We start from the raw sequence: 24,923 nt of genomic DNA, 5'->3' as shown, positions 1-24,923 counted from the left end.
TTTTTTTTTTTCTAAAGATTGGCACCTGGGCTAACAACGGTTGCCAATCTTTTTTTTTTTTCTGCTTTATCTCCCCACCCCCACCTCCCCCGTACATAGTTGTATATCTTAGTTGCAGGTCCTTCCAGTTGTGGGATATGGGACGCCGCCTCAACGTGGCCTGACAAGCGGTGCCATGTCCGTGCCCAGGATCCAAACCCTGGGCTGCCGCAGCGGAGCGTGCAAACTTAACCACTTGGCCACGGAGCCGGCCCCTGGGTGCTTTCTTAATGTCACACAATTGGTGGCAAAGGCAGAACTAAAGTGCAGCTCTGCTGGCTCCAAGCGTGCACTTCTTCCACCGTTCCAGGCTGTCTTAAAGATCAGAGTGGTAACGTCCCAGAGCAGAAAAATGTGGAAACTCTGGTCTAAACTACCAGCAAACAGGGACTTGATCTTATCAAAATCAATCAGACTGATGAATCATTAAATTAGGAAAAATATGTCTACTTTAAAAGTAGCTTGGAGGTAAGAACTTGCGTTTGGAGGTGCATAAACCTGGCTTTGAGACCCCTCTTTTTACTACCTACTATTCATAAAAGAAAAAATTCGCTTAGTTATAAATCCTCAAGCCTCAGTTTCCTCAACTAGAGATTGGAGAGATGGGATGGTAGCCTTGTAGGACTGTTGGAAGAGCTCAATGAACTGAGATAATTCATACATTCACTCACACTTCCCATGAGCCATGCACTGTTCTTGGCACAAGAGACACTACAGTGAAAAAAATCAAAGATTCTGTCCTTATAAAGTTTACATTCTAGTGGAAATAAAGCATTTGAAGCCCTTAGCCCAGTGCCAGATGCATAACAAAATTAATAAGTATTCACTTTTATTGTTCAATTATTCACTCTGGACCAGTGCTTTTCAAATTTTAATGTGTACACAAATCACCCCAGGATCTTGCAAAATGCTGATACCGATTGAGCAGGTCCAGAGTGGGGCCTGACACTCTGCATTTCCAACAAGCTTCCCAGTGATGCTGCTGCTGCTGCTCAGTTGTCCACATCTTGAGTAGCAAGGATAGAGCAATCACTACCTGCTTCCATTAGGATGTTGAAGAATACCTCCCTTTGATTGCTCTGTGACGCAAAAGAGATTCATATCCTGTCCCCAGAGATATGAAATGTTCAGGTTCATATTGCCTCCAGATTGCCAATTACACTGCAATCAGAAGAGGAGAAACCCAACACCCCAAATCACAGCAGCTGCCATTATTTTTTTAGCTCTTACTTCATGGTAGCCATTTTTAAGACATGATCTCATTTAATCCCTGTAGCAACCCTATGAGAAGGGTATTGTTATGTCCATTTTGCCAGTGAGGAAACTGAGGTTTGGAAGGTGACTAAACTTACCCAGGTAAGTTAAGAGGCTGGGGTTGGAATAAAGCTTTGTCTAACCCAACAGTGACACTGTGGGAGGGACTGTGACCATGGGGGTGATAATTCCTCAGGATCTACTATCTGCCAGTTTTGCAAGGAGTTCATAGAGATAACTTCCTATTGTTCCAGGGAAGGCTGGCACGATTTAGGAACTGATTACAGAAAGAGAGCCAAGACAGGTGTGATTAGAAACATACAAGTGATGGGTGATGCCAGTTTTGAGAACTGTCCTGTGGAGAGAAGACAGACTCTCCCAGCTTGTATACAACTTTTTTTTGTGTGTGTCTGCTACCAAAAAAACTATTAATATCTCAGTTTCTCAATGATTTTTCCCCCTGAACATTAAGATTGTGCAGCTAGAAACCTACATGGCTTTTCTCACATTGGCTTTAGCTGAACACAGATGCCTAGGTTTTGTATCAGAATATAATACTTGGCAATCATATTAATTGCTTCTTATCTCTGGGTTCTTTTCTAATAAAGTGTTTATCACATTCAAATCATCAGTAAAATTAATTAATCTTCCAGCTGTTTTATATTCTGATTGCCTGCCACTTTGATCTGAAAGAGAAGGTATGCTTATTACAAAACGGTTTTCTCAAAATTCTCTTTGAATGGAGGTAGGAAAAACAACCAGCCAATGTGCCAGGTTAAAAAAATAATAATTTTTTAATCCTATTTTTAGGTTCTTTGCACAGAATAGAGAATTAAAAAGCAAGGCAAAGGAAAACAAAAATATCAATTAACAAAGTCTACAACCCCCTGCTGTAATTTCATAGCTCAAATTAGTGATTAACTAAACAATTATTCTTCGGGTGCCTACTATGTGCCGGACACTTTGCCAATTCAGGGAAGGTGGTGGTAAAGAGGACAGATGGCTAACACCAGTAAAGAACATACATGTTAGTTTTCACCTCTATGTGCTGTGTAATTAACATACAGTATTTAACTTAATTCTTACAACAATTTTATAAGAATGATTATCCCAGTTTCTAGAAGAAAAAAGCAGAGGTTCAGAAAATTTGCATCTTAATTAAGCTGCCAGGGGCAGGCCTGTCTGACTCTAAATTGGGCAATATGGGTAGAGTTGATTCCCAGTGCCTGAAGCCTCCTCTTTCGTAGTCTTGTTCTTTGCCTGACATCACTCCACCCCCTTCATTCCACTTACTCTTTTTTTCCTGATAAACAGATTAATAGTAAGGTGTTGACAACTTATTATTTTTTCACTCCCAGCAGCATTATCTTTTATGGAAGACCTCAAAGAGAGGGACATGCCTAGCCGCAGGGGCAGCAGCAGAAGCATATTCGTGGTGGGAGAAGAGATAGCAGAGTTTAGCTGCTTGCTAAGGGCTCTCGCGTACATTTTTCCCCTGAGTCTCGTCTCACAGCATCTTTATAAGTTGAGTAGTAATATTACCCCCATATTAGAGATGAGAGAACAAAGTCCTAAAAATTACTTAAGTGGTGGAAATAAGATGTGAATCCAGATTTACAGACTTCAAATGAATCACGTATGTGAAAGTGTTTTGTAAATTACAGAGGATACTGCCAATGTCTGTGCAAATGTTTATTGTCAGAAAATCACCCTTTCCATTATTCCATGTGGCCACTAAATCTGGCTTACCTATGGTGTTTTTTTGGGAGTGAGTCAAGGGCTAGGAAGGAGGGTATTATGAGGCGGGGTTTGGTTCTAATCACACTATATGTGATTGTGTGATTGTTTGCTCTGAATAAAAGTGATCCAAGCTTTCTGCTTTCCAGTATTGCCCAAAACACCATTTATTTTGGAGGTCTGAACCTATAAGGCACAGATGCCATAATTCTCCCCATGGAAAGCCCATCTCAGACATTGCTAATCAATCAAAGCATGTTTTTCTGCTCTGTGCAGGTATAGCCTGACAATTCTCAATCCAGCCCTCATGGTAGAGGTATCCATTAATCAGATGCAAGAAGAAACGGCACAGATGGAGGAGAGTTGGGGGAAGCCAAGTATTTTCCTTAATGTGTTTGGAAGTCTGTTTTTGACTCTGATTTTAAGATTTTGGCTTCACTGTAGGTTTTAACGTCAACCACCTGGACATTGCCCCCCGCTATGCCAGCATTCTCATGGGCATTTCAAACGGAGTGGGAACCCTCTCTGGAATGGTCTGTCCCCTCATTGTTGGTGCAATGACAAAGCACAAGGTAATGGTCTCCTTGTGTCTGTGGGTCATGGTATCAGGGGACTGAAGTCCTGCACACACTTGAGATCTCAAGGCCCTGCCTCAGCCTGTAAACGTGTATGTCCTTAACCTTGGTTGAGTCATTTGAACTTATTTTTTTATTTTCTTTCTTCTTCTTTTAAAAAAATAATTGTTAATTGATGGCAAGGGGGCTGATTGATGTTTCCTTCCATGTTTATTCAATTGGAAAATAAAAGATGTGTGTGTTGGGGAACCAACACCATAAAGACTGTTTAGAGACACAGAGAAGAAACTGAGGCTATCAACTCAGGATAAATAGATTACCCAAGATTGTTTTATAATTCTAAATAATTAAACTTTATAGTCCTTTTCCATCCATTGCTTAGCATGTTCCAGTATAAAAATATTAGTGCTGTTACACTTCCTTATTATGAAGAAAATAAACAAGACATTAATGACCCTTCCTGAGAACCTACAAGGCTGTGGCACTCGGTCGTTACTGAACCTTTGTGTGTTTAGACGAGGCTGGGTGGTGGAGGAGGATCCCAACCATCCAGAGTTCCACCACAGACCATGTGATTTCTTAATCTCTGTCACTGAAAAGTTTTCAGAATGCTGCTTTCTGCAAATAAGAATTTTTTGGTATTACGGGTTTTTTACCCAACTATTTTTTTTAGTTGGATTGCCTATTACAAATATGACTTCAGAAATTCTTCCAGCATCTTGGAGAAGAAAGTATAGGGTAATTTTTCTTATTTTTGGATAGAAAAGGAAGGTGGGATTTGGGGATTTTATAGGCAGAAGATCCACATTTTGCCTCTCTGTTCATGAGATGGTAGGATTGGTAACATGAATATTAAATCTCAGGTACTACTTCCCCTAACTTTAAACATAAATCCCCATTATTTTTTATACTGTATTTTGCACAGAAAATGTGATTATAAATAAGCTATTGACAGTCAAGAGTGAGCTTTTTTGTGGTTCAAATTGTTATGTAACCAACACAAGCAAGAAGGAGACCTCTGATATTTAAAATGGGGGGTTCCTAAAGCAGTTTTCATTTAACCTGCTATGTGAATGGACACCCCATTTGTATATTTAGAAGAGCTGTGAAGTGGCGATGCACATATTTTACATCATGTTTATTTTGTAAGGTATTTTTATAAATTAAAAAATGCATATTCATTGTAGTCTTAACTTTCAGTTTTTAAACACTCAAATTGGATCCCGTTGGATCCTGGGCATGCTTCTGACACATGTCTTTCCAAGAGACACAGCATTGCCTTTGGGGTGACCAGCTGCTTTTGTCCCAGTGGAGGCCTCCGGAACATTCTGTTAATCTTTGTTTTTGGTGAAAATATTAATTGGTACTGTGTTTCTTTGTTCAGACCCGTGAGGAATGGCAGAATGTGTTCCTCATAGCTGCCCTAGTGCACTACAGTGGCGTGATCTTCTACGGGGTCTTTGCTTCTGGGGAGAAACAGGAGTGGGCTGATCCTGAGAACCTCTCTGAGGAGAAGTGTGGAATCATTGACCAAGATGAATTAGCTGAAGAGACAGAACTCAACCACGAGAGTTTTGCAAGTCCCAAAAAGAAGATGTCCTATGGAGCTACTACTCACAATTGTGAAGTCCAGAAGAAGGAATGGAGGGGACAGAGAGGAGTGACCCTTGATGAGGAAGAGGTGATATCCTACCAGAATGAAGAAGGAAACTTCTCAGATACATCCTAATGTCTGAGGGGCACTTCTTTCTTCTCACCTTAGAACCAGAAAGTATCCATATCTATTGCCTTCCCCATAGCCAAGCTAGCTAGAGAGTCAAATATGGGGACAACTAGAGGTGGGGGAAGGGGAAGAAGAGATTTCATCAGCAATAGAGAAAAGAGAACTATTTTCTTACAGTGATACCTATGGGTATGGAGCTTGCTCTAATTTGACAAAATGGGTACAGATATAATTTTGTTTTGATTGGCGGCTGATTCTTCTCTCAAAGAACTGAACTTATTCAAAAAGGAATGACTAGAAGAATAAGAGAGACAATACCCAGCTTTTCAAAGAAAAATGGAAGGGAATGGAGATATTTGTCCTGGAGGAGAGAAAACAATAGCTGCCATGCAGAGGAGGGTTTCCTTCCTAGTAGAGTCTACTGCTCATGAAGGGCCTGTGTTGTGACAGGTGCTTTATAAACATTCTCATTTAATCTCCACACCCCTGTGACATCCATTTCTTATGCCCGTTTTACAACTAAGGAAACTAAAGCAACAAGAGATTGACTTGCCCGAGGTCGTCCTGTCAGGGCCAGTGCTAAGACTGGTGGGGTCCAAAATAAGCTGTGGTTTTGGAGAAGAAGGTTTTATTTTACCTCAGGGTAGGGAAGACATTTTTAATAATGAAAATTGAAAGTAGAGTGGGTTGTCTTGTGGACAATACCGTATTTTGACAGGCATGGGGGATGGGAAACGTTTGGGTTGAAGTGGCAGAGAGCATTCAAACATTGTATGAGGGGCTGGATTCAAAGACCCTTAGGGGCCTCTATGATCTGAGAGTCAAATGATTCTGTGAATTCATAGTTTTAAAATAATAAGGGTCACAGGGGCCGGCCTGCTGGTGCAGCGGTTAAGTTTGTAGTTCCGCTTCGCCGCCGCCCGGCGTTCGCCAGCTTGGATCCCGGGTGTGGACACGGCGCCTCTTGGCAAAAGCCATGCTGTGGTAGGTGTCCCACGTATAAAGTAGAGGAAGATGGGCAGGGATGTTAACTCAGGGCCAGTCTTCCTCAGCAAAAAGAGGAGGATTGGCAGTAGTTAGCTCAGGGCTAATCTTCCTCAAGAAAAAAAAATAATAATAATAAGGGTCACAGACTGTATAAGAGATTCAAATAAGTTTAAAAAAGAGAAAGACAGAAAGAGAAAGCTAAGCAAGCTAGCAAATTTCCAGGAATCTGATGGACAAAATAGCTGAGAAGTAAGCAAGGGCTTGGCTGTTGAATGTTAATCCTTAATAATGTCAAGAATGTGGTTAGATAATGTCTCAAATTACTTATAAATCTTTAGGACACTTAGTAATTTAAGAAATCAGTTCATGTGTTTTATTAGGGAAAATTCTCCTGAAAGAGCCTTCTGTTAATAAAGAGTATGTATTAGCCATTTCTGCTGGTGACGTTAGGAAGTTTGAACAAATCATACAAAATTATGATTGAAGTATTCCTAATGACTGTATTTGGAACGATATTCAGGGAAACCACAATAATATAGCAGTAGTTATACAGAGAAATACTAGAATGAAAACATCTGGGACAACTAGACCCATAGTGTTGAAAAATTCATCTTCGATTGCATAAGGCAATAACATGGATACTCTCTAGATACATTTTAAAATTTAATGTTGGCATGTTTAAAATATTGGCATTTTAAAATCTAAGGTTGTTTGAAAGTAAAATTATTTTCCTGTTCATTGTTTTTGAAAATTTTATTTCTACTTTCAGAAGAAAAATATAATATTGCTGAAAGGAATTATAGATTTACTTGTAGTTTATTACTGTAAAGTGTTTTTTAAAATAATTTCTCCCATATATACATATATGGTCCCTTATTGTACCAGCATAGCTGTAGTGTATTTTATAAAAAGAATTTTGAGAAAAAAAGAATTGCCTGACTCTCCATTAAATGATATTCTTTATGTCATTGCTATATAACTTATGTTATCATATATCTTTAAATTTCCTTAATGAGTGAATCCATATAAGTCCCTTAGAACAGTTCCTGGCATGTAGAAAGGGCTTAGTAAACATTAGCTATGTTTATTATCTTTCAACCTTTATCATCTTTCAACCTTTTGGAGAACTTTTCAGTTGAAAAGAAAGCATGCTATGTCATTTTCATGCATTAGTCAATTATTGTGAAAGTTGTGCTGTTTTCTAAGTAAAAAAAAAAAATGAGAAATTTATGGGAGCCAGTATTTTATTTTTTCTTGTGTTAATAAGTCAAATAACTATAAAAAATAAACTCATGATAATCCTTAAGGTAATATTGTAGATTGTGGCGCAAAGTTGTATTTACTCCATTGTTTAAAGTCAGAATCATATGCTGAAACTCCACATTTTGATAAATCAAAGCATTTAGGATGTCTGTAAATTGCCATTATAGTATTAAAAAGAAAAAATAGGGGGCCTGGCCTGTGGCTGAATGGTTAAGGTTCTGTGCTCCCCGCTTTGGCAGCCTGGGTTTGGGGGTTCAGATCCTGGTTGCGGACCTACTCCACTCATCATCTATGCTGTGGAGGCATCCCACATACAAAGTAGAGGAAGACTGGCATGAATGTTAGCTCAGGGCTAATCTTCCTCAAGCAAAAAAAAAAAGAAAAGAAAAAGAGAGGAAGATTGGCAATGGATGTTACCTCAGAGCGAATCTTCCTTGCAAAAAAAGAAAAGAAAAAAAGTAGAACCCTGGATCATGGTATTAAAAACTAGAAAACACTTTATTTTGTTGTGACAGGTTTTGCTCTGTGAAGGTTCCAGTGAACACATAATTACATTTGAACGCCAGGCAGATGTAGTTTGCAAGTCATTGTACATTTTGCTGCAAATATCCATTTGAAGATCAACTCTTGGAGGCAAACTGTGGATTCTAGCAGAAAGGGAAAGAGGCCTGAGGGTGCTGGATTCTTGAGACAAGAAAGGTTTGACTGGTTCTTTCCAAGGAATGAAAGTTTTGGAGACTCCTGAATATGACAAGAAAAAAAATAATTACTCAAGAAATAATGACACACTTATTATCCCTGCCTGGATGTTAAATTTAACAGGTGAAAATTGGAACCTACTATTTCTATTTCACACCGTCTCCTCCTAACCCCAACAAACCTGTTCTTCCTTCTCTGTTTCTTATTTCTGTTAATTACCACACCCTTTTGCTGGAGCTAGAAATCTTTTTTTTTTTTTTTTAAGTATTTGCCATTGGGTTTTCATTTGGAGCTAGAAATCTTGGAGCCATCTTTTACTTTTAAAAACAGTAGCCCTCTCTCTCTTCCCTGCCAAGTCCATTTAACTTTATTTTCAATCTGTGGCTCAATGTCTTATGTCAGTTTTGGAAAATTCTCAGCCATTATCTCCTACAATATCGCTCTTGCTCCTCCCCTTCTCTATGTTCTTGCTAGGAGTCGAGTTAAGTGGATGTTGGACTAGATCTCGGACCATCTCTTCTGTATTTTCCAGCCTTACCTCTTTCTGTGTCATTCTGGATATCTTCTTCTGATTTATTTTTAAGTTCTTTATTTCTCTCTTCAGCAAGGTCTAATCTGGTGAAAATCCATCCATTGTGTTCTTAATTTCAGTTATTGTATTTTAGAACTTTTGTTTTTTTTTTCAATTCTGCTATGTCTTTTAAACATATTTCCAGTTCTCTGCTGAAATTTTCAGTCTTATACTTTATTTCCTGGAACATAGTAAGCTAATTATTTTAATGTCTAGTCGGTGCCAGTATCTGAAGACCATGTAATTCTGTTTCTATTTTCTGTTGGTTTTGCTGATTTTTGTTCATATTATCTTTTCTCAGTCTGTGCTTGGTTTTCTTTGATTGTGTCCCAAATTGTATTTGAGAAATTGTTTGTTGAAATGGTTTTAGGCTTAAAATAATGAATTTTTCTCTCTCCAGAGAGGATTTTTGTTTGCTTCTTCCAGGACCCTGAAGGCATAAGCAATCTGGGATCTCTTTAACCCAATTGTAAGGTCTGAGATATTCTGGGTCACCCAGGTGATTTGAAGCTGGGCTACAGGCAGTGTGAAGGCTCTTTTGCTTTCAATTCCCCCTTATTCCTATGTACAGCACTTCCTGGTATCAACCCACAATACTGTGTTTTTACCAGCATCCAACCTTTGTCTCTATACCAGGCCATCAAATTGCTCGGCTATCAAACGCTGGCTTTGTTATAATTAACAAGTACTCCCAGGAGAAAAGTGGCCTCAAATGTCAGTCTCACTTCTCTGGATTTTCATCTTTTCCCAGATGGCCAGATGGTAGCCAAGTAATTTGTCACTGCCATGCTGGCTCTCAATGCTTTTGAGCAGACATTTAAAAGAAAAAAATTTGTTTGGCTTTTCTGGCATGAAGGTTGGTCTGAATTACCTAGTCTGCCATTAAAGGATGCTGAAATTCCTTTCAATTTTATCTTCACAAGTTCTCTAAAACTGATTTATTTCTCTAGAAATAGTGTGGTAATAAAGTAACCCCCAAATCTCAGTGGCTTAGTACAACAAATGCTTATTTCTCTCTTATGTTACTGGTCAAGTGTGGACTGAGTTGAGTAGAGTGGAGGCTTGTTCCTGACAGTCACTCAGGTGTCCAGGATTTATTTTTTCTTCACTCACAATTTGAAACATAACCTTTGATATCACCATGGAAGGAGGAGGGAGGAGGCACATTGGCTTTTCACTGCCTCACTTGGAAATGACATTTGTCATTTTTGCTCCTAGTCCATCGACCTACACTAGCCATATAACCCCAACCTAACTGCAGAGGTGGCTGGGGAATAAAGGGGAGCGCGTGGATTACTGAGTGAGCACTAATTATGTCTGCCACTCAGCTCTAGCCTAGGTTGAATGTCTTATGAACTCTTACTTGACATGTTGAAATCCTCTCCTAACTCCACATGCCATAAATGACACGACTGTGCTATGTGGCGTTCTGGGGGATCTGAACTAGGTTACAGGGAGCAAATCTCATATGGGAGGGAGCTTTGAGTCCCCTCCAGGAGATACCACAAAGATATCAATTCATTAGAGTAGCATAGATTCTGGCCTGATTCAGACTTCAGTTGATAACCACACGGACCAATTAGAAGGGCCAGGAGAGCTGAACCTTTCTTTAGATTTCATGTATTACTGCATCCCATACCTAATGCTAAGCCCTTTCCATAGACGATTTCACTTAATTCTCATGGCAACCCAGTGAGCAAGTTTCAACTATTTAGTCTCAAGTATTTATTAATAAATAAATGGTGCTTCAGAGCAGAATTTAAAATCAAGACTCTAATGGCCATATTTTAATTTTAATTCTTAATTAAAGCTTGATCTTATTTCTTAATTTTTAATCTGTTCTCCACTGCTTCTCTTGGCTGCAGTAATTCCAGACAATGGTGATTCTCAGAGTCAAGAGAATGTCCCAGTAATTTCAGTAATGTGTCAGCAGACTGATGGAATGTGCCCTGGTGGTTTAGTCCAGACACCAGCGCAAGGACAGCTGAAAAACCAGATTGGTGAGATCCCTCTTCTCACCAGCTGATGCACTGGAGTGAGAAGAACCAGGGCCCCTGTAGTTTCCCTATTTCCCTTGTTATACAGATAGGAAGATAGGAAGGCTGAACCCAATGCTTACTCTGTGTGTGTGTGTTGGGGAGTGGAGGGGTTTGCCAGAGGACTGAATTTCTCCTTGGTAAATATTTGTTGAATGAATGAATGAATGAATGAACATTACTAAACAGGGAAATTAATTAAAAATTTGCATACTGAACACTAAAACCTTTCAGTCGCCTTCATGGGCTGAGCTTCCAAAATGCTGGCAGTCAGTCTCATGTCCCCTAGGCAAGATATTGGAGGATTCACAGGGTCAGAGGTGGGAACTTACTTACTAATAGAAAGGTTTACAGCTATTGACATTTGGTAGTTTCTCCATCAAAATAAGTGGATCCCTGCTCAGTCACTCCCTGTGGAGGCCACCTACCAAGCCTTGCCTGTGGGAATAGAAGTTCTGTTATTCATTCACTCTACAATTATTTAGTACCTATAATGAGCAACTCAATTATTGAGGACTTATAAAGGTCTAGGCATTAGGATAGAAAATAAGTGAACAAAATAAGTCTCTGCTCTCATGGAGCTTACATTCCAGAAAGTGATGCAAAAAACAAGCAGGTTGATGAGTAAACCCAGTACATAGTATGTTGGAGGGTGATAAGTGCCGAGAAAACATAAAACGGGGTAAGGGGGATAGGGAGTATGAGGCTGGAGTTTTATGTTGAGTGTTCAGGGATAAAGTGAACTTTGAGCAGAGAACTGAAGGCAGTGACGGAGCAAGTCAGGAGCATATTTAGGTAAAGGATTCCAGGAATAGGAAAAAGCAAATACAAAGGCTGTGCGTGTGAACACCCTTGATATATTTAAAGAACACCAAGTCCCTTAAAGCAGTCAGGTTCTGGACCTATTTCAAAGGAAGATGGAACATTTACTGAGAGGTAGAAGATTGGGAAAGATCAAGATATGTAGGAGAAGGAATTAGAAGTTTTGGACACTTTTAATTTTGGAGTTTTACTTGCCTAATGAAATCTACAATATCAGGTGGGTGTGGAAGTACAGTCGGGGATTCCGGGCAGAGGTCAGAGCTGAAGCTGTACATCGGTGAGTCAGCATCACATCACACAGACGGTAGTTAAAGCCATGGGACTAGATGAGATCATCAAGATTTGAATATGATTGAGCCCCAGGGGGCTTTCTACTATAAAGATATTAGGAAGATGAGAAGAAATCAGCAGAAGAGACATTATCAGTTATGTCAAAGCTGCTTGTAGGTCAAGTAAGAGGACAACTGAGAATGGACCATTGGATTTGGCAACATGAAGGTCACTGGTGACCTCGACAAGAACAGTTTCAATGTAGTAGTGATGACAAAACCCTGCATGGAGTGTGTTCAATAAAGAGTGGGCTTATTATTGTCTTCCTCTTACATACGAATAGACAGCCAAGGATTGCTGAGAGCTCAGGAGTTTCCAACACGAAAGACAGAGATCAACACAGACAGGAAGGAAAGTGCTTGGAGGAAACCAGAAAATGCAGAGAATAGAACAAACTTTAATCTAAAAAATAAGAGAAGATACTGCATACATAACTAAAATAGAATTCTATTTTTAGAAAAGGAATAAATATCCAGAGAAGCAGATTGGGCTAGATGGAGAGAATCTTGAGTCTGGGAAGTAAGTTAGGAGTCTATTATAATAATTTGGAAATGAGGGCTGAGGTCAGAATTGAAGCATGGAAATGGGGAAGAGAGGGTAGTTACAGAAAACTTAAACAAAAATTTTTTTTTTCTAAAAAATGTAATATATGCTCCTTGTAGAAAAGTTTCAAAATGTAGAAAAACGTATTGAAGGAAATAAAAATTAGCCCAATATTAGAGAAACTTTAATTACTCTTAACATTCGGGCACACGTCTCCAGTCTTTTCTCTACACATATGTAGTTTTGAACAATTTGGGATCATACTATACATACAGTATTATATCTTGCTTTTTTGCACTTAATCTTATATAATAAATTCCCATCTCTTTAATTATTCTTTGAGAACATGATTCTAAAAAAATAACTGAGATAATTTACATATAGTAAAATGCACATATCTCAGGTTTACAGATCAATTGATGTTTACCTATGCATACATACACTTCATAACAACTCCCTAGTCGTAACCACTATTCTGATTTCTATTATTGTTGTTTAATTTTGCTTGTCTTGAACTTCATATAAATGGAATCATACAGAATCAACTCTTTTGAATCCTACTTATTTCCCTCAGTATACTATTTTAAAAATTCATCTATGTTATTGTGTTTGTCAGTAGTTCCTTTTTTATTGGTGTATAATGTTACATTGTGTGAACATACCAAAATGTGCTTATCCATTCTCCTATTGATGGCCATTTGGATTGTTTCCAACTTTTTTGGATTAGGGAAGGGGCTATTAAGAATAAAGCTGCAATAAACATTCCTGTCCTTTTGTGGACATGTGTTTTTATTTCTCTATAAGTAGAATTGCTGGGTCGTAGGGTAGGTAGATGTGTAACTTTGTAAGAAGCTGCCAAACCCTTTTCCACAGTGGTGTGTCATTTTACCTTCCCACCATCTAGGAATATGAGTTCCCATTGCTCCACATTCTCACCCATGAGAACATGATTTTTTAAATGACTGAATGCTTTAATTTCATATTACATACCTAGACCAGTTATTAGATGTTTTAGGCAGTTTCTAAATTTTCGCTATTATAAATAATAGTTCTTGATTATGAATCCTTAACTTCATCTGTAAGAGATATTTTCAAGGGAAAATTAACCCAACTTTCCATTTCTGCATTGTTTATCGTTCAATAAGTAACTTGTTATTTAAATTTATTAGCAACAATTACAGACAATGCAAAACTGTGGCTGTCTGAAAAACAATTTCAAGATGGCTTTGAAATGCATTTCTTTAACAGTTACATTTGAAGTGGATAGACGACTAAAATCCCGGGGCTTGAAAGCACTTCAAACACAGGAATAGCACAAGGTGATAGTATCTCTCTCTTTTCTCTCCCCTCCCCTCTCCTCTTGTCTTTCGCTCGCTCTCTCCTGTCAAATGATAAAACTAAAACAATTTGGTAAAAAGTTTGCTGCCTTTACTCAAGGGAAAACAGTCTACGGATTGGGGGAGTCCTGTGCCTCACCAGCAGAGGAGCTCTCTTCCCGAGGGACTTGGGCAAGAGGGAGTTTTGTAGAACATCAGAAGAGGCAACGTGGAAACAGGGCACGACTGGCTAGAAGGTCGGGGATTTCCTTATCAGTGTAGCCGGGAGTTAGCTAAAGCTGAGTTGGAGCACTGTGATGGGTGTATGTTAGGTTTCCTTGACAAATGTTTCCTCTAAGTGCAGGCTGACTTAGGTTGGGGTGGCCTCAATTTTGTGGGTCCTGATATACGAATTAACTGTATCACTCCACATAGACATATCCACTCATAAAGTCTGGATTCTAAAATAAAGTTTGAGTTAAGTCAAATAACTAAGACATACCACTAAGTTGAGAGACCTTCGACCCTTTCAGCCATTTGTATGGCAGCATTTGTAGAATCGTGACAGACCGGATTGAGAGTAGCTGCCAGGTGGATCCACTTATTTCCTCTGCGACTTTCTCCAGTGGCGGTAGATGGAATCACCCTTCAGCCAGGGCTTGTGGCAGAGCAGAACTAACCTTCCTTATCAAAACTGGGTGAGGAGGCCGAGATTGTTTGGTGAAGCTCTAACTTTGCCACAAACTTCATACGGAGAGAATATCACAGGGAAGGAGGAGCGATTATAGTCAGATCCTGAAGCTGGGTAAAGCCACTGTTGTTCTGGATAATGTTGAGGTGGGAGTAGCTACCCAAGTGCCTTGAGGTGAGACCTTCAGACTTCTCAATTTGGGGTCCATAGAACACCCCCAGAAAATGTGAACTAAATGATAAGTGTATGTGGTCACTTTTGCCTGGACAGAGGCTCTGTCTATACTCTTGTGCTTTGCTTTTGTCATATTCTCAAAGTTGTCCATGATCCAAAAGAGGCTAAGATTTGCCTAGAATGAGCTACAGATTGTGTGCTAAATTGAAGAAAACCGAATAATTATGCAGTAGCTACAGAGTCACTGCCTGAAATGCCCTTTGGGGAAGCCTGATTCTCTGGTTCAACCATCTGGCCTTCTCATCTCCTCTTCTCCTTGTTTTCTTATCTAACTTCCTTAGTTTATTCTCTATCTTATTTCCTCTGTCTCCTTTCTTCATCTGGATTCTACTCTCTTCTTTCTTGTTCTTTTCCATACCTCCTTTCTTCTTCTTTCTCCGTTGTAATAGACTGACTGAGGTAGCTTGGCTTGGAGTGGTGGGGTAGTTAGACAGGCGAGAACTTCTCCAATTTATTTCTCTACTATCTTTTCCCACTGTTCCTGGTAGTGACTACAAGATCTTAGAATTAAACAGATAAACCCATTTTGAAAGTACTTGCATAGTTTCCTTTCAAGGCATATAATATCTAACCATAATACGTAATAAAGCATGATAATGTACACCCCAGGAAGATAATGTTAACATCCTTGAGAAATTAATGGAAAATACTATGAGATACTGTGAATAAATAGCCGTAAAGCCTGGTTAAATATTATCACTGAAAGAACCATTAAAAAAAATGCTATTTATATAACCAAAGTGAATCCCATTTCTCTGCAGATCAAATAATTATACACAGCAAGAGCATGCATCTTGGCTTTTACTAATTACAGAATTTTTTCACAAATTAGCTTTTTATATTTTAAGAGTGCAAATTGTTTTCAAGTTGTTTCCGACACTGCATGTTCAAAGATCATCCCTTCAATCTCTCACATTTTTGAGAATGATGTAAGCTTCTTTGATCATTTCAGCATAATGCAGAATTGAAACTCCACAGTTTAGAGTTCACAGACACTTCCTTTTTAATCTTCTTTTGGAACACATTTCATAATGAGTCCTGGTCTAAAACGTGATCCTGGTTTTCATCAGAATTTTTCTCATTCTATTTTTAGCTGAAATGGGGTAAAGAGTCAAATGACTTTTGGCTCTTTTTTGTCTAGTGTTTGCGGTTTCACACGGTTTTAATATGCTAGAGGATAAGATTTCATTTTGAAGAGAAGGGTTTAAAGCCCTAGTGGTCCAACGTAGCCCTGTGAGCTGCACCCTCTGATGAAGGCCATCATATTTTTATCTTTTTTAGAAAGATCGAAGACGATGGTTTTTATGGATGGATTCATCCATGTATTTGGGATGAAATTGGTCTTTAAAAAGTAAAAATGTTATTCCACTCCTTATTTAAAATTCCAAAGATTTCTGTATTACTTGTCTATCACTATATAACAAACCGTCATTAAATTTTTATGTTTTTAAAACATAAAACTATTTATTGGCTCATAATTCTATGGGTCAGCAATTTGGGTTGGGCCCAGCCAGGTGGTTCTTCTGCTGGAGTCACTCTTGTGACTGCAGTCACGTTATGCTTAACTGGGTTTGGATGGTCTACATGGCCTCAGTGGCAGTTGGCACTAGCTGTTGACTGTGGTGGCCTGGTTCTGTTCCATGTGACCTCTCATCCTCCAGTTGGCTAGACTGGGCTTCTATGCATGGTGGACTCAGGGAAGCATTATAAGGAAGGGAGAGTGGAAGCTGCAGGGTCTCTTGAGGCCAAGTCTCAGGTGTCCTCAAATTTCACTTCTTCCACATTCTTTGGTTCCAGGGCCAGCCCCAGTTCAAGGAGAGGGAAAATAGACTTCACATCTTGATGGAGCCTCAAAGTCACACTGCTTAGGGACATCCAGATAGGGATATGAGAATAATAGTGGTCGTCTTTGCAAATAATCTAACATAGCTTCTCATTACAATTACAATAAAAAACAAATTTTTACCATGGGCTACAAGTCCCTACATCATGTGCCTTCCTTTTGAATCTTGTACTGTTACACTCTTCTCTTTGTTCGTTACCCTCTTTCTATCACTCAAACTCCCCCACTCGGTTGTTCTTTCTGTCTGAAGTGTTTCTTCCTCATATCTTGGCTCCTTCTCATCACTCAGGGCTCAGTTAAATGTCACTTCCTCAGAATTTTTTAAAAACACTTTCCTGAGGTATTATTGACATGTAAAAAGTTGTACATATTTAATGTATACAACTTGATGAGTTTGGGGACAAGTATACAACCGTGAAACCATCACCATCATCAAGGCTATGGAAATGTCCTTCACCTCCCAACCTTATTATTATTATTATTAGTAGTAATATATGATAAGAACACTTAACATAAGATTTACCCTCTTAGCAAATTTTAAGTATACAACACAATATTGCTAACTCTACACTAGGCACTGTGCTGTATTACTACATCTCCAGAACTTGTTTATCTTGCATGACTGAAACTTTGTCCCTTTGACCATCATCTGCTCATTTCCTCCTTCCTCCCACCCCTTAGTAACCACCATTATACTCTCTGCTTCTATGAGTTTGACTATTTTAGATTCTGCGTATAAGAGAGAATCCTCAGAATGTTTAAAGTTGCCTCTTTGACTTTCTTAGCTGTACTTTATTTTATTACTATATATGCTTTTATCTATTTTATTTATCACTCTCTGAAGTTACCTTATTTTTTAAAAAATATGCTTATTATTTATTTTCCAGCTGGAATATAAGTTCCATGAGAGCTAGGATTTGTCTGTCTTGTTTATTTTCATATGCACAGGGAGGAAAATATATTTTCTGTAAGGATTCTCACCCTAGGCTACACTTTAGAATCACCTGGAGGGTGTGGGGTAATGCCCAGGCTGCACTCCAGACAACTGGTCATGCCAAGGGATCCCAAAGAGCAGGTAAAGTTAAGGACCGGTGGCTTAGCCTGAAAACTTCATAGAAGAGCTGGAACAGGGCTGGGTCTTAAAGAGAAGGCGAGATTTAGAGAAGTGGTGGAAAGGAGATCTCCCTGTCAGAGTGGACATAGGAGGGACAAAGGAGAAAAGGAAAGGAAATGGGCGTTGCAGAATGAGCAATGCCAGGAATCAGCTCGTAAACCTGACTCAATAGCAATTGGTATTTATTTATGGCTTTATTTTTTGAGATATAATTCACATACCATGAAGTTCACTCTTTTGAAGTGTACAATTCAGTGGCTTTTATTATACTCACAAGGTTGTGCAACGAATTTTCCAAGCTAGCTCTGATTTGAAATATTTTATTCTATTTTCCACATAAACAAACAAAGCATCTTTTAAAATTTCGGGATTCAAACTGCATTTCTAAAGCAGAAACAACACAAAAACCATAGTTAAATGGCAGACCTTTTTTTTTTTAAAGATTTTATTTTTCCTTATTCTCCCCAAAGCCCCCCAGTACATAGTTGTATACTTTTTTCAGTTGTGGGTCCTTCTATTTGTGGCATGTGGGACGCTGCCCCAGCATGGCTTGATGAGCAGTGCTAGGTCCATGCCTAGGATCTGAACCCTGGGCCTCCAAAATGGAGTACGCCAACTTAACCACTCCACCATGGGGCTGGCCCCTGGCAGATCTTTTTATTTCTTCAAAAAATATATTCTCTGATATGGCAAATGCCTTGAGCACGCCACTTTAGATTCTTAAGTGGAGCACAGGAGTGATGAAAGTGGTATCTTATGATCGTTCTGTTAGAACAGATTGGAGATTAGAGACAAGAAAGAGAAAGTTGTAGGTACCCAGTCAGGCTTGTGCATTTATCCATGAGAAGTGAATAAGGGTCATGGTGATGGGGGCATAAAGTTAAGATGTGAGAGGCATTTGGAGGGAAGATGCACGTCTCAACCCATGATGATGAGTCAGCAGTCTCAGAGCTAGAAGAGAAGGGTGGCCTTACTCTCCTGGGTTAAATTATTCTGGGTAAGTGTTTATATTTATCAATTTCAGAAAATTAACAGTCACTTAGTGCTGTCTATTACCTGAGAGGAGGAGAGTGACAAGGCGGAGAGCAGAGAGAAAAACCCATTTTCCTGGCACCAGTTTCCAAAAGGCTAAATGCTTTATTTTTTGAGATATAATTCACATACCATGAAGTTCACTCTTTTGAAGTGTACAATTCAGTGGCTTTTGTTATACTCACAAGGTTGTGCAACAAACATCACTATCTAATCCAGAATATTTTTATCACCCCATAAAGAACTGTGTACTCACTAGTAGTCACTCCTTATTCCCCCTCTCCCCATCTCTTGGCAACTAATCTACTTCCTGCCTCTATGGATTTGCCTGTTGTGAACATTTCATATAAATGGGATCATATAATATATGGCCTTTTGTGATTGGCTTTTTTCATTTAACATCATGTTTTCAATGTTTGTCTATGTTATAGCATGTGTCAGTACTTCATCTGTTTTATGGCTGAATAATATTCCATTATATGGCTATACCACATTTTGTTTATCTATTCATCAGTTGATAGACATTTGGCTTGTTTCTACTTTTTGGCTATTATAGACAGTGCTTAACCCCCACACTTTTGGGATAACCTTTACTACTTTCATGAGCTTTTCTCAGTATGTCAAGGACACTACTAGAAACATCCCACTGGCTCACATGACTACCAGAATGATGCCATTAAAATGGAAGACCATCACATTCCTTTCCTCAGACCTTCCAATGGCTCCCTTCTCACTCACAGTAAAAATCCTGGGCACAAACTCTTAGGATTTTCTTTGATCTGTTCCCCCAACTGTGTCTCCTAGTTCTGTCCTTTGTCTCGGCTCCCCTGATCCTCAAATATACTGGGCCTGCTTCCTCCTCAGGACCTGTTCCCCTTGCTTACTTCCTTTTCTCCCAGGGATCTCAGTGGATCACTCTGTCACCTCCACCAGGTCTTTCCTCAAATATCACCTTCTCAGTGAGACCGTTACTGACCTCACTATTGAAAAGAACATCCCTGCATCTCCACTGTGCTTTGTATATCCCATCTCTCTTTCTGTTTTATGTTTCCCTTAGAACTTATTCTATCTCTATATTATACTTATCTTGCTTATTGTCTATCTTCATTAGAAGGCAGACTCCATGAGGGTAGGAATTTTTGAGTGTTTTTTCACTGCTGTATCCACAGCACCTAGAATGGTGTCTGGCAGATAATAGGTGTTCATTAAATATACGTTGAATGAATGAATGACTATTTTTCAGACTGGGCTGCTCAGGCTATCTAAAACATCAGATTTCTTTGTTTTTGGCTGGAGGGGTAGCCATGCAGTATGAAAGTATGTCTAACTCATGCTAATTGGGAGTTCTATTGAGCATAAGTCTTTGACTATACTCATTAGTTTGACTAATGTAAAAAATACAGAAATTATCACTTGATGCAACAATTTATTTGGTAGAAAATACTTCAGAAAGCTGGGTTTATGTGGGGGAGGTTGTGGGGAAATGGGGGTGCCTAGTGGTAAGAAGTTTGGGAACAACTACTCTAAACAGCTGTCTGAAAGGGTCTTGGTTAATGCAGTTGGTTAATTACTGAGAAATTCCGGGAAAAAAAAAGTTGCGTTCTAAACAAACGTTTATCAGCACATACCATTTGACTGGTCTTCTGTTCAAAGGTTCCTGTTGCAACTCATTTTGGCAGCACTTGTATAAAACTGAGGCAGCAGTAAGTGACAAAGGTTTTATTTATCTCCTGTTGTTATCTGTTGACTTTTAAAGGGCTCAGTAACGAACAGCAGCAGATTAGCTAACCATACATCAGACAAGCTGAAGCAACGTCTTGTGGGGCCCCTGGTTCCCACCAGCCCTCTTGGAACTCTCCAAGCTGGTGGGGGTCATAGGCCCCTACTGAGAGAGAACATCTCAAGGAACGCTTTCATTATGTGGCAGTGTGAACTGAGGCTCCAAAAGAGGAAGTAACATGTTCAAAGTCACGCTGTTAAATAAGAATCTGGCCAAAGTAAAATGAAAAGCCTAATCTGAGAAAGTTAACATTAATTATACTGATTGCACCAGACACTGTCTATTCGTTGCATCACTTCATCAGTCCTGCCACCTCGTGAGATAAGTATTATTTTTCCCATTTTTACGTTCAAGAGACTTGAGACTCACAAAGGCTGAGTAACTTGCCCAAGGTCCCAAGTAAATGGCAAAACTAGGATTCAAACCTAGTTATCTTTGACTATGAAAATCTTCGATCTCTTTCTCTGAAGTCTGATGTCTCCAAGTGGGAAAATTTCCTTCCCTAAAGGCTCATAATTCCTACCTCTTGACATTCACAAATAATAATGATGAGGAGCCTTCGAGTATATACCAGGCATTATTCTAGTTTCTGGGAATACATAAGTAAATAAAAGGAAGAGAAATTTCTTCCCTAATAGAAGAAGAAAGACAATGAGTATATTATAGAAACAATTCATATAGTTTTTAAAGAGGTGATAAGTGTGATGAATAAAATAAGAGGGTATTTGCAGGGTAGGTGGATTGGAAGTATCTAAGAGTTTGGCAAGTTCAAATAGAGTGGTCAGGACAGCCTTCACTAAGATGGTAATACTTGAGCAAAGACTTGAAGGACATGAAGATGCAGATATCGGGGATGAAACATTTGAGGCAGAGAGATGAGCCAGTGCAAAAACCCATGCCATGTAGATTTGAAGAACAGTAAGAAGGTCAAGGTGACGAGAATGGTGAGAGTGAATGAAGAAAGAAGACAGTGGAGGAGATGCAGTCAGGTGAAATTGAAGCCAGACTGGCCTTTACTCTCAGTGAAATGGGGGAGTCTTTGTAAGGTTTTGGGCAGAAGAATGACAAGATCTGACTTACATACTAAAAAAGATCCCTCTGGCTGTTGTGTTGAGGAAAGCGAAGGGTGAGATCAGACGGAAGTCTACTTCAGTAATCTAAACAGAGATGATGACAGCCTAGACCAGAGTAGTAGCAACGGAGGTAAAGGGAAGCGGTTGGGCTCTGGATAAGATTTGCTGAGGGATTTGAGAGAAAGAGAGGAATCAAGGATGCCAGCAGCTTTCTTACTAGAGTCCCCACCAAATCCTCTGCCACAGGGGAATGGAGGGTTCAAGAACCTTCACAATGTGTGTCTGACACATGGCAAAATATTTTACAGTCTGACGAGAAACCAAGATACTGTAAACACATTCATCAAAATAATCACTCTATACAAGTTACAGTGTTTTGAATTCTCAGTAGCGAGAATTTAGAATGTACAGCCATTATCTCTCTGTTTTATCATGATCAGAGTCACTTAAGCTCTCTGAGCCTCAACTTCTTTTCCTATAAAATGGGGATTACTATTCTGCTGTCTCAATTGTGAGGCAATATGAACCCCTTGGAGTAGTGACTTTGTTTGGATTACTGCTGTACCCAGGCCTTTAGAATGGTGCCTGGCACATAGTAGGTGCTCAATAAATACTTTTTGGATAACTAAATGAAAGAGAATGTACTCAAAGACCTCTGGGAAAAATATATAAATCTACATTAGCTTTATAATTAGTGAACTAAGACAACTGCCAAGACAAGCAGCTTTTGGGGAGGCCTGAATTAACAAAATAATTACTTTGCTTTGACTCAGCCTGTCATTTCTAGTTGTTCGTATAATGGAATAATGAGGACATCCCCTCAGAGTTTCTAGCTTCTGGTGTTCATACACATTTTCATAAGCCAATAGCACCTGGACAACTTATGTAAGAACAGCTTTAATGAGCATCCTCTTTTTAATTAAGGACATCTGCTCTTATTTATCAGTCTCATTAGAGTGTTTCTTTGCACCATGAATCTGATCACTGGTGAAGCTCATAATGAAAATAGAAAGCCAGAGGGAATTAAATTCTAATCTCAAGTCACTGAGTTAATACGTGAAAGCACTTAGAACAGTACCTGGTATAGTAAATGCTGCAGAAGCACTAGCCATTTTTATTGTTATCTGTAAATTCATCCATTTATTCCTTTGTCCTGCTTTCTCCCTCTCTTCCTTCCTTCCCATCCTCCTTTCTTCTTCCTTCTGTACTCTCTTCCTCCCTCCCTCCTTCCTTCCTCAGTCACTAATCTATTCATTCTATGACTGTTTCCTGACACCTGTTTTGTGGCAGATGCTGTGGTAGGTGTCGGGCATACGAAGAGGAATGAGACATTGCTTATGCTCATGAGATAGTCACATGAAGTCAGTTAGAAAGCAATATGGAAATAGCATTTGTCCAACCCATCTTTTCCTGACATTATGTCAATGTAAGATAAGCGCCTGAGTGGATGTCCTTAAGTTCTCCGGACTTTTGAGGTTACCTTTTCTCTTCATGTGGGAATAAAACGGCTCAAGCCTCTGTCACATGTACTGTGGGAAATTCAGGGCCCTATCCTAAGCTTTCTGAGCATTCACGTTGGACACTTCTTACTCCAGTTTCTTCCCAGCTCCTCATTTGTCATCTTGTCTACTACTTTCTCTGTGCTGGATCTGAATGAATTTACCACAAGCAACCCAAAGCACTATTAACTCAAGGTTACTATTTATAAGAGATTTTTACTGGATGTTGTGTGTGGATAATGGGACATGAGGTGTGTAATTTAAGCACAGAGTAGGAACATATCTTTATGTACAACGTCAGACTTTAGTATTCCTTGAAATGTATCAGCCATTTCCTGCAATTCTCCCATTAGAAATGCTTCTCTTTAGACTTCGGCTTGTTGCTCTCTAAATGGGACTGTTTTACTCCCCATAATTTTCTGTTATAACCCCTCCTTCTGGACCTTCTAGACACTGGGGTTGCGCTAGTGGGTAAGTATGGAAACAGGAAGACCAGGAAGAAGGCTGTGGCAGAAATCCAGGCACCGATGACGGTGATTTGGACCATCACGAGGGGAAGTGGTGAGAACTGGGCAAATAGATTCAGTACTTTTTTGAAGGTAGGGTTGACAGGTTTGCTGATGGATTAGATACAGGGTTTTAGAGAAAGAAAGAAGATGAAGGTGGCTTCAAGATTTTTGGCTTGTGCAAGGAAGAATAGAATTAGTAAAAGTAACTCATGCTAAATGCAGAACAACTGGAAAATAAGAATGAAAAATATAATTACCCATAGTTCCTATTACCTAAAGATAATTATTGTTAATATTTTGGTGTGTTTTCATGTAGTCATTTTTTTTCTTGTTTGTTGATTGTTCTAGGCTTTTTCTGTGTGTGTGTATATATACTTAGGTATAAAAATATATATAAATACATATATGGAGTAATATATGCATATGCAAATGCAAATATATATACATATATGTTGCTTTAACTGTAAAGAATGCATTTATCCTTTAAAAAACGTAACGTAATGAAAATACTTCTGAGCTATTGATATCCAACATTTTTCTGTTCACAGCCAGCTTAATGCAGGCAAACTTCTCTGTAGCATTATTTTTTAATATTTTGAGTATTTCCTCATGTCATTAAATGGTTTTGGAAAACACTTTTAATAGATGCATAATATACCACAGTATAGCCGTAATATAATGTCTTTAGCCATTTCTCTATTGTGGACATTTAGCTACTCTCTATTTTTGTGCTATGAAAAATAATGCTGCAATCTTTGTACATAAATATTTGTATGTCTCTGTTGATTTCCTCCTGAGAAGCTGCTAAACATGAAATCAGCAGGTCAATATTTTTAAAGGCAAAAAAATGACTTCTTGATTATTGATCATTTCTCAGCATCATACCTAACACATCATGATGATAAGCTGAGAGTTTCAGGTCCCCAACAGCGAGTCATTTAAGCACTCACTTATTCAGTTTCTCACCAGGCTTTTAAAACCAGTGCCTACTTCTCTTCCAACTTTGATTAAACTGAAAAGGCTAACTATAATTAGTCTGTGTTAATGAGCATGAAAAGCACTTGAAAGTCATGTAGAAACTGGTGATTATGAAATCTTCTCATCCAACATGGCATGCTTTATTTCATAAGAGAAGAATTTCCTTTTCCACCAACCTTACGCCAGTCTGTTTCATTCGCTGCCTCCTGTTGGACAGAGCCTTGTCCTGGGCCCAATAGCATGTATTTCAAAAACGAAGAACCAAATCTAAAAAT

At 39.0% G+C, this 24,923-nt stretch overlaps 1 protein-coding gene across 1 annotated transcript in view; it reads left to right on the top strand.

Moving 5' to 3' along the window:
• SLC17A8 (solute carrier family 17 member 8) overlaps positions 1–5,334 on the top strand; it is a 39,518-nt gene extending 34,184 nt beyond the window's left edge. Inside the window, exons 11-12 of the mRNA XM_046646814.1 lie at positions 3,475–3,602; positions 4,990–5,334. Coding sequence (XP_046502770.1) covers positions 3,475–3,602; positions 4,990–5,334 — 473 coding nt within the window. The remainder of the gene's footprint in view (positions 1–3,474; positions 3,603–4,989) is intronic.
• Positions 5,335–24,923: the final 19,589 nt, after the last annotated feature.

Source organism: Equus quagga, chromosome 19, assembly GCF_021613505.1.
Source record: "Equus quagga isolate Etosha38 chromosome 19, UCLA_HA_Equagga_1.0, whole genome shotgun sequence".
Classification (NCBI taxonomy): Eukaryota; Metazoa; Chordata; class Mammalia; order Perissodactyla; family Equidae; genus Equus; species Equus quagga.
Note: the sequence above shows the minus strand (reverse complement) of the source record. Positions and strands in the feature narration are given on the sequence as shown.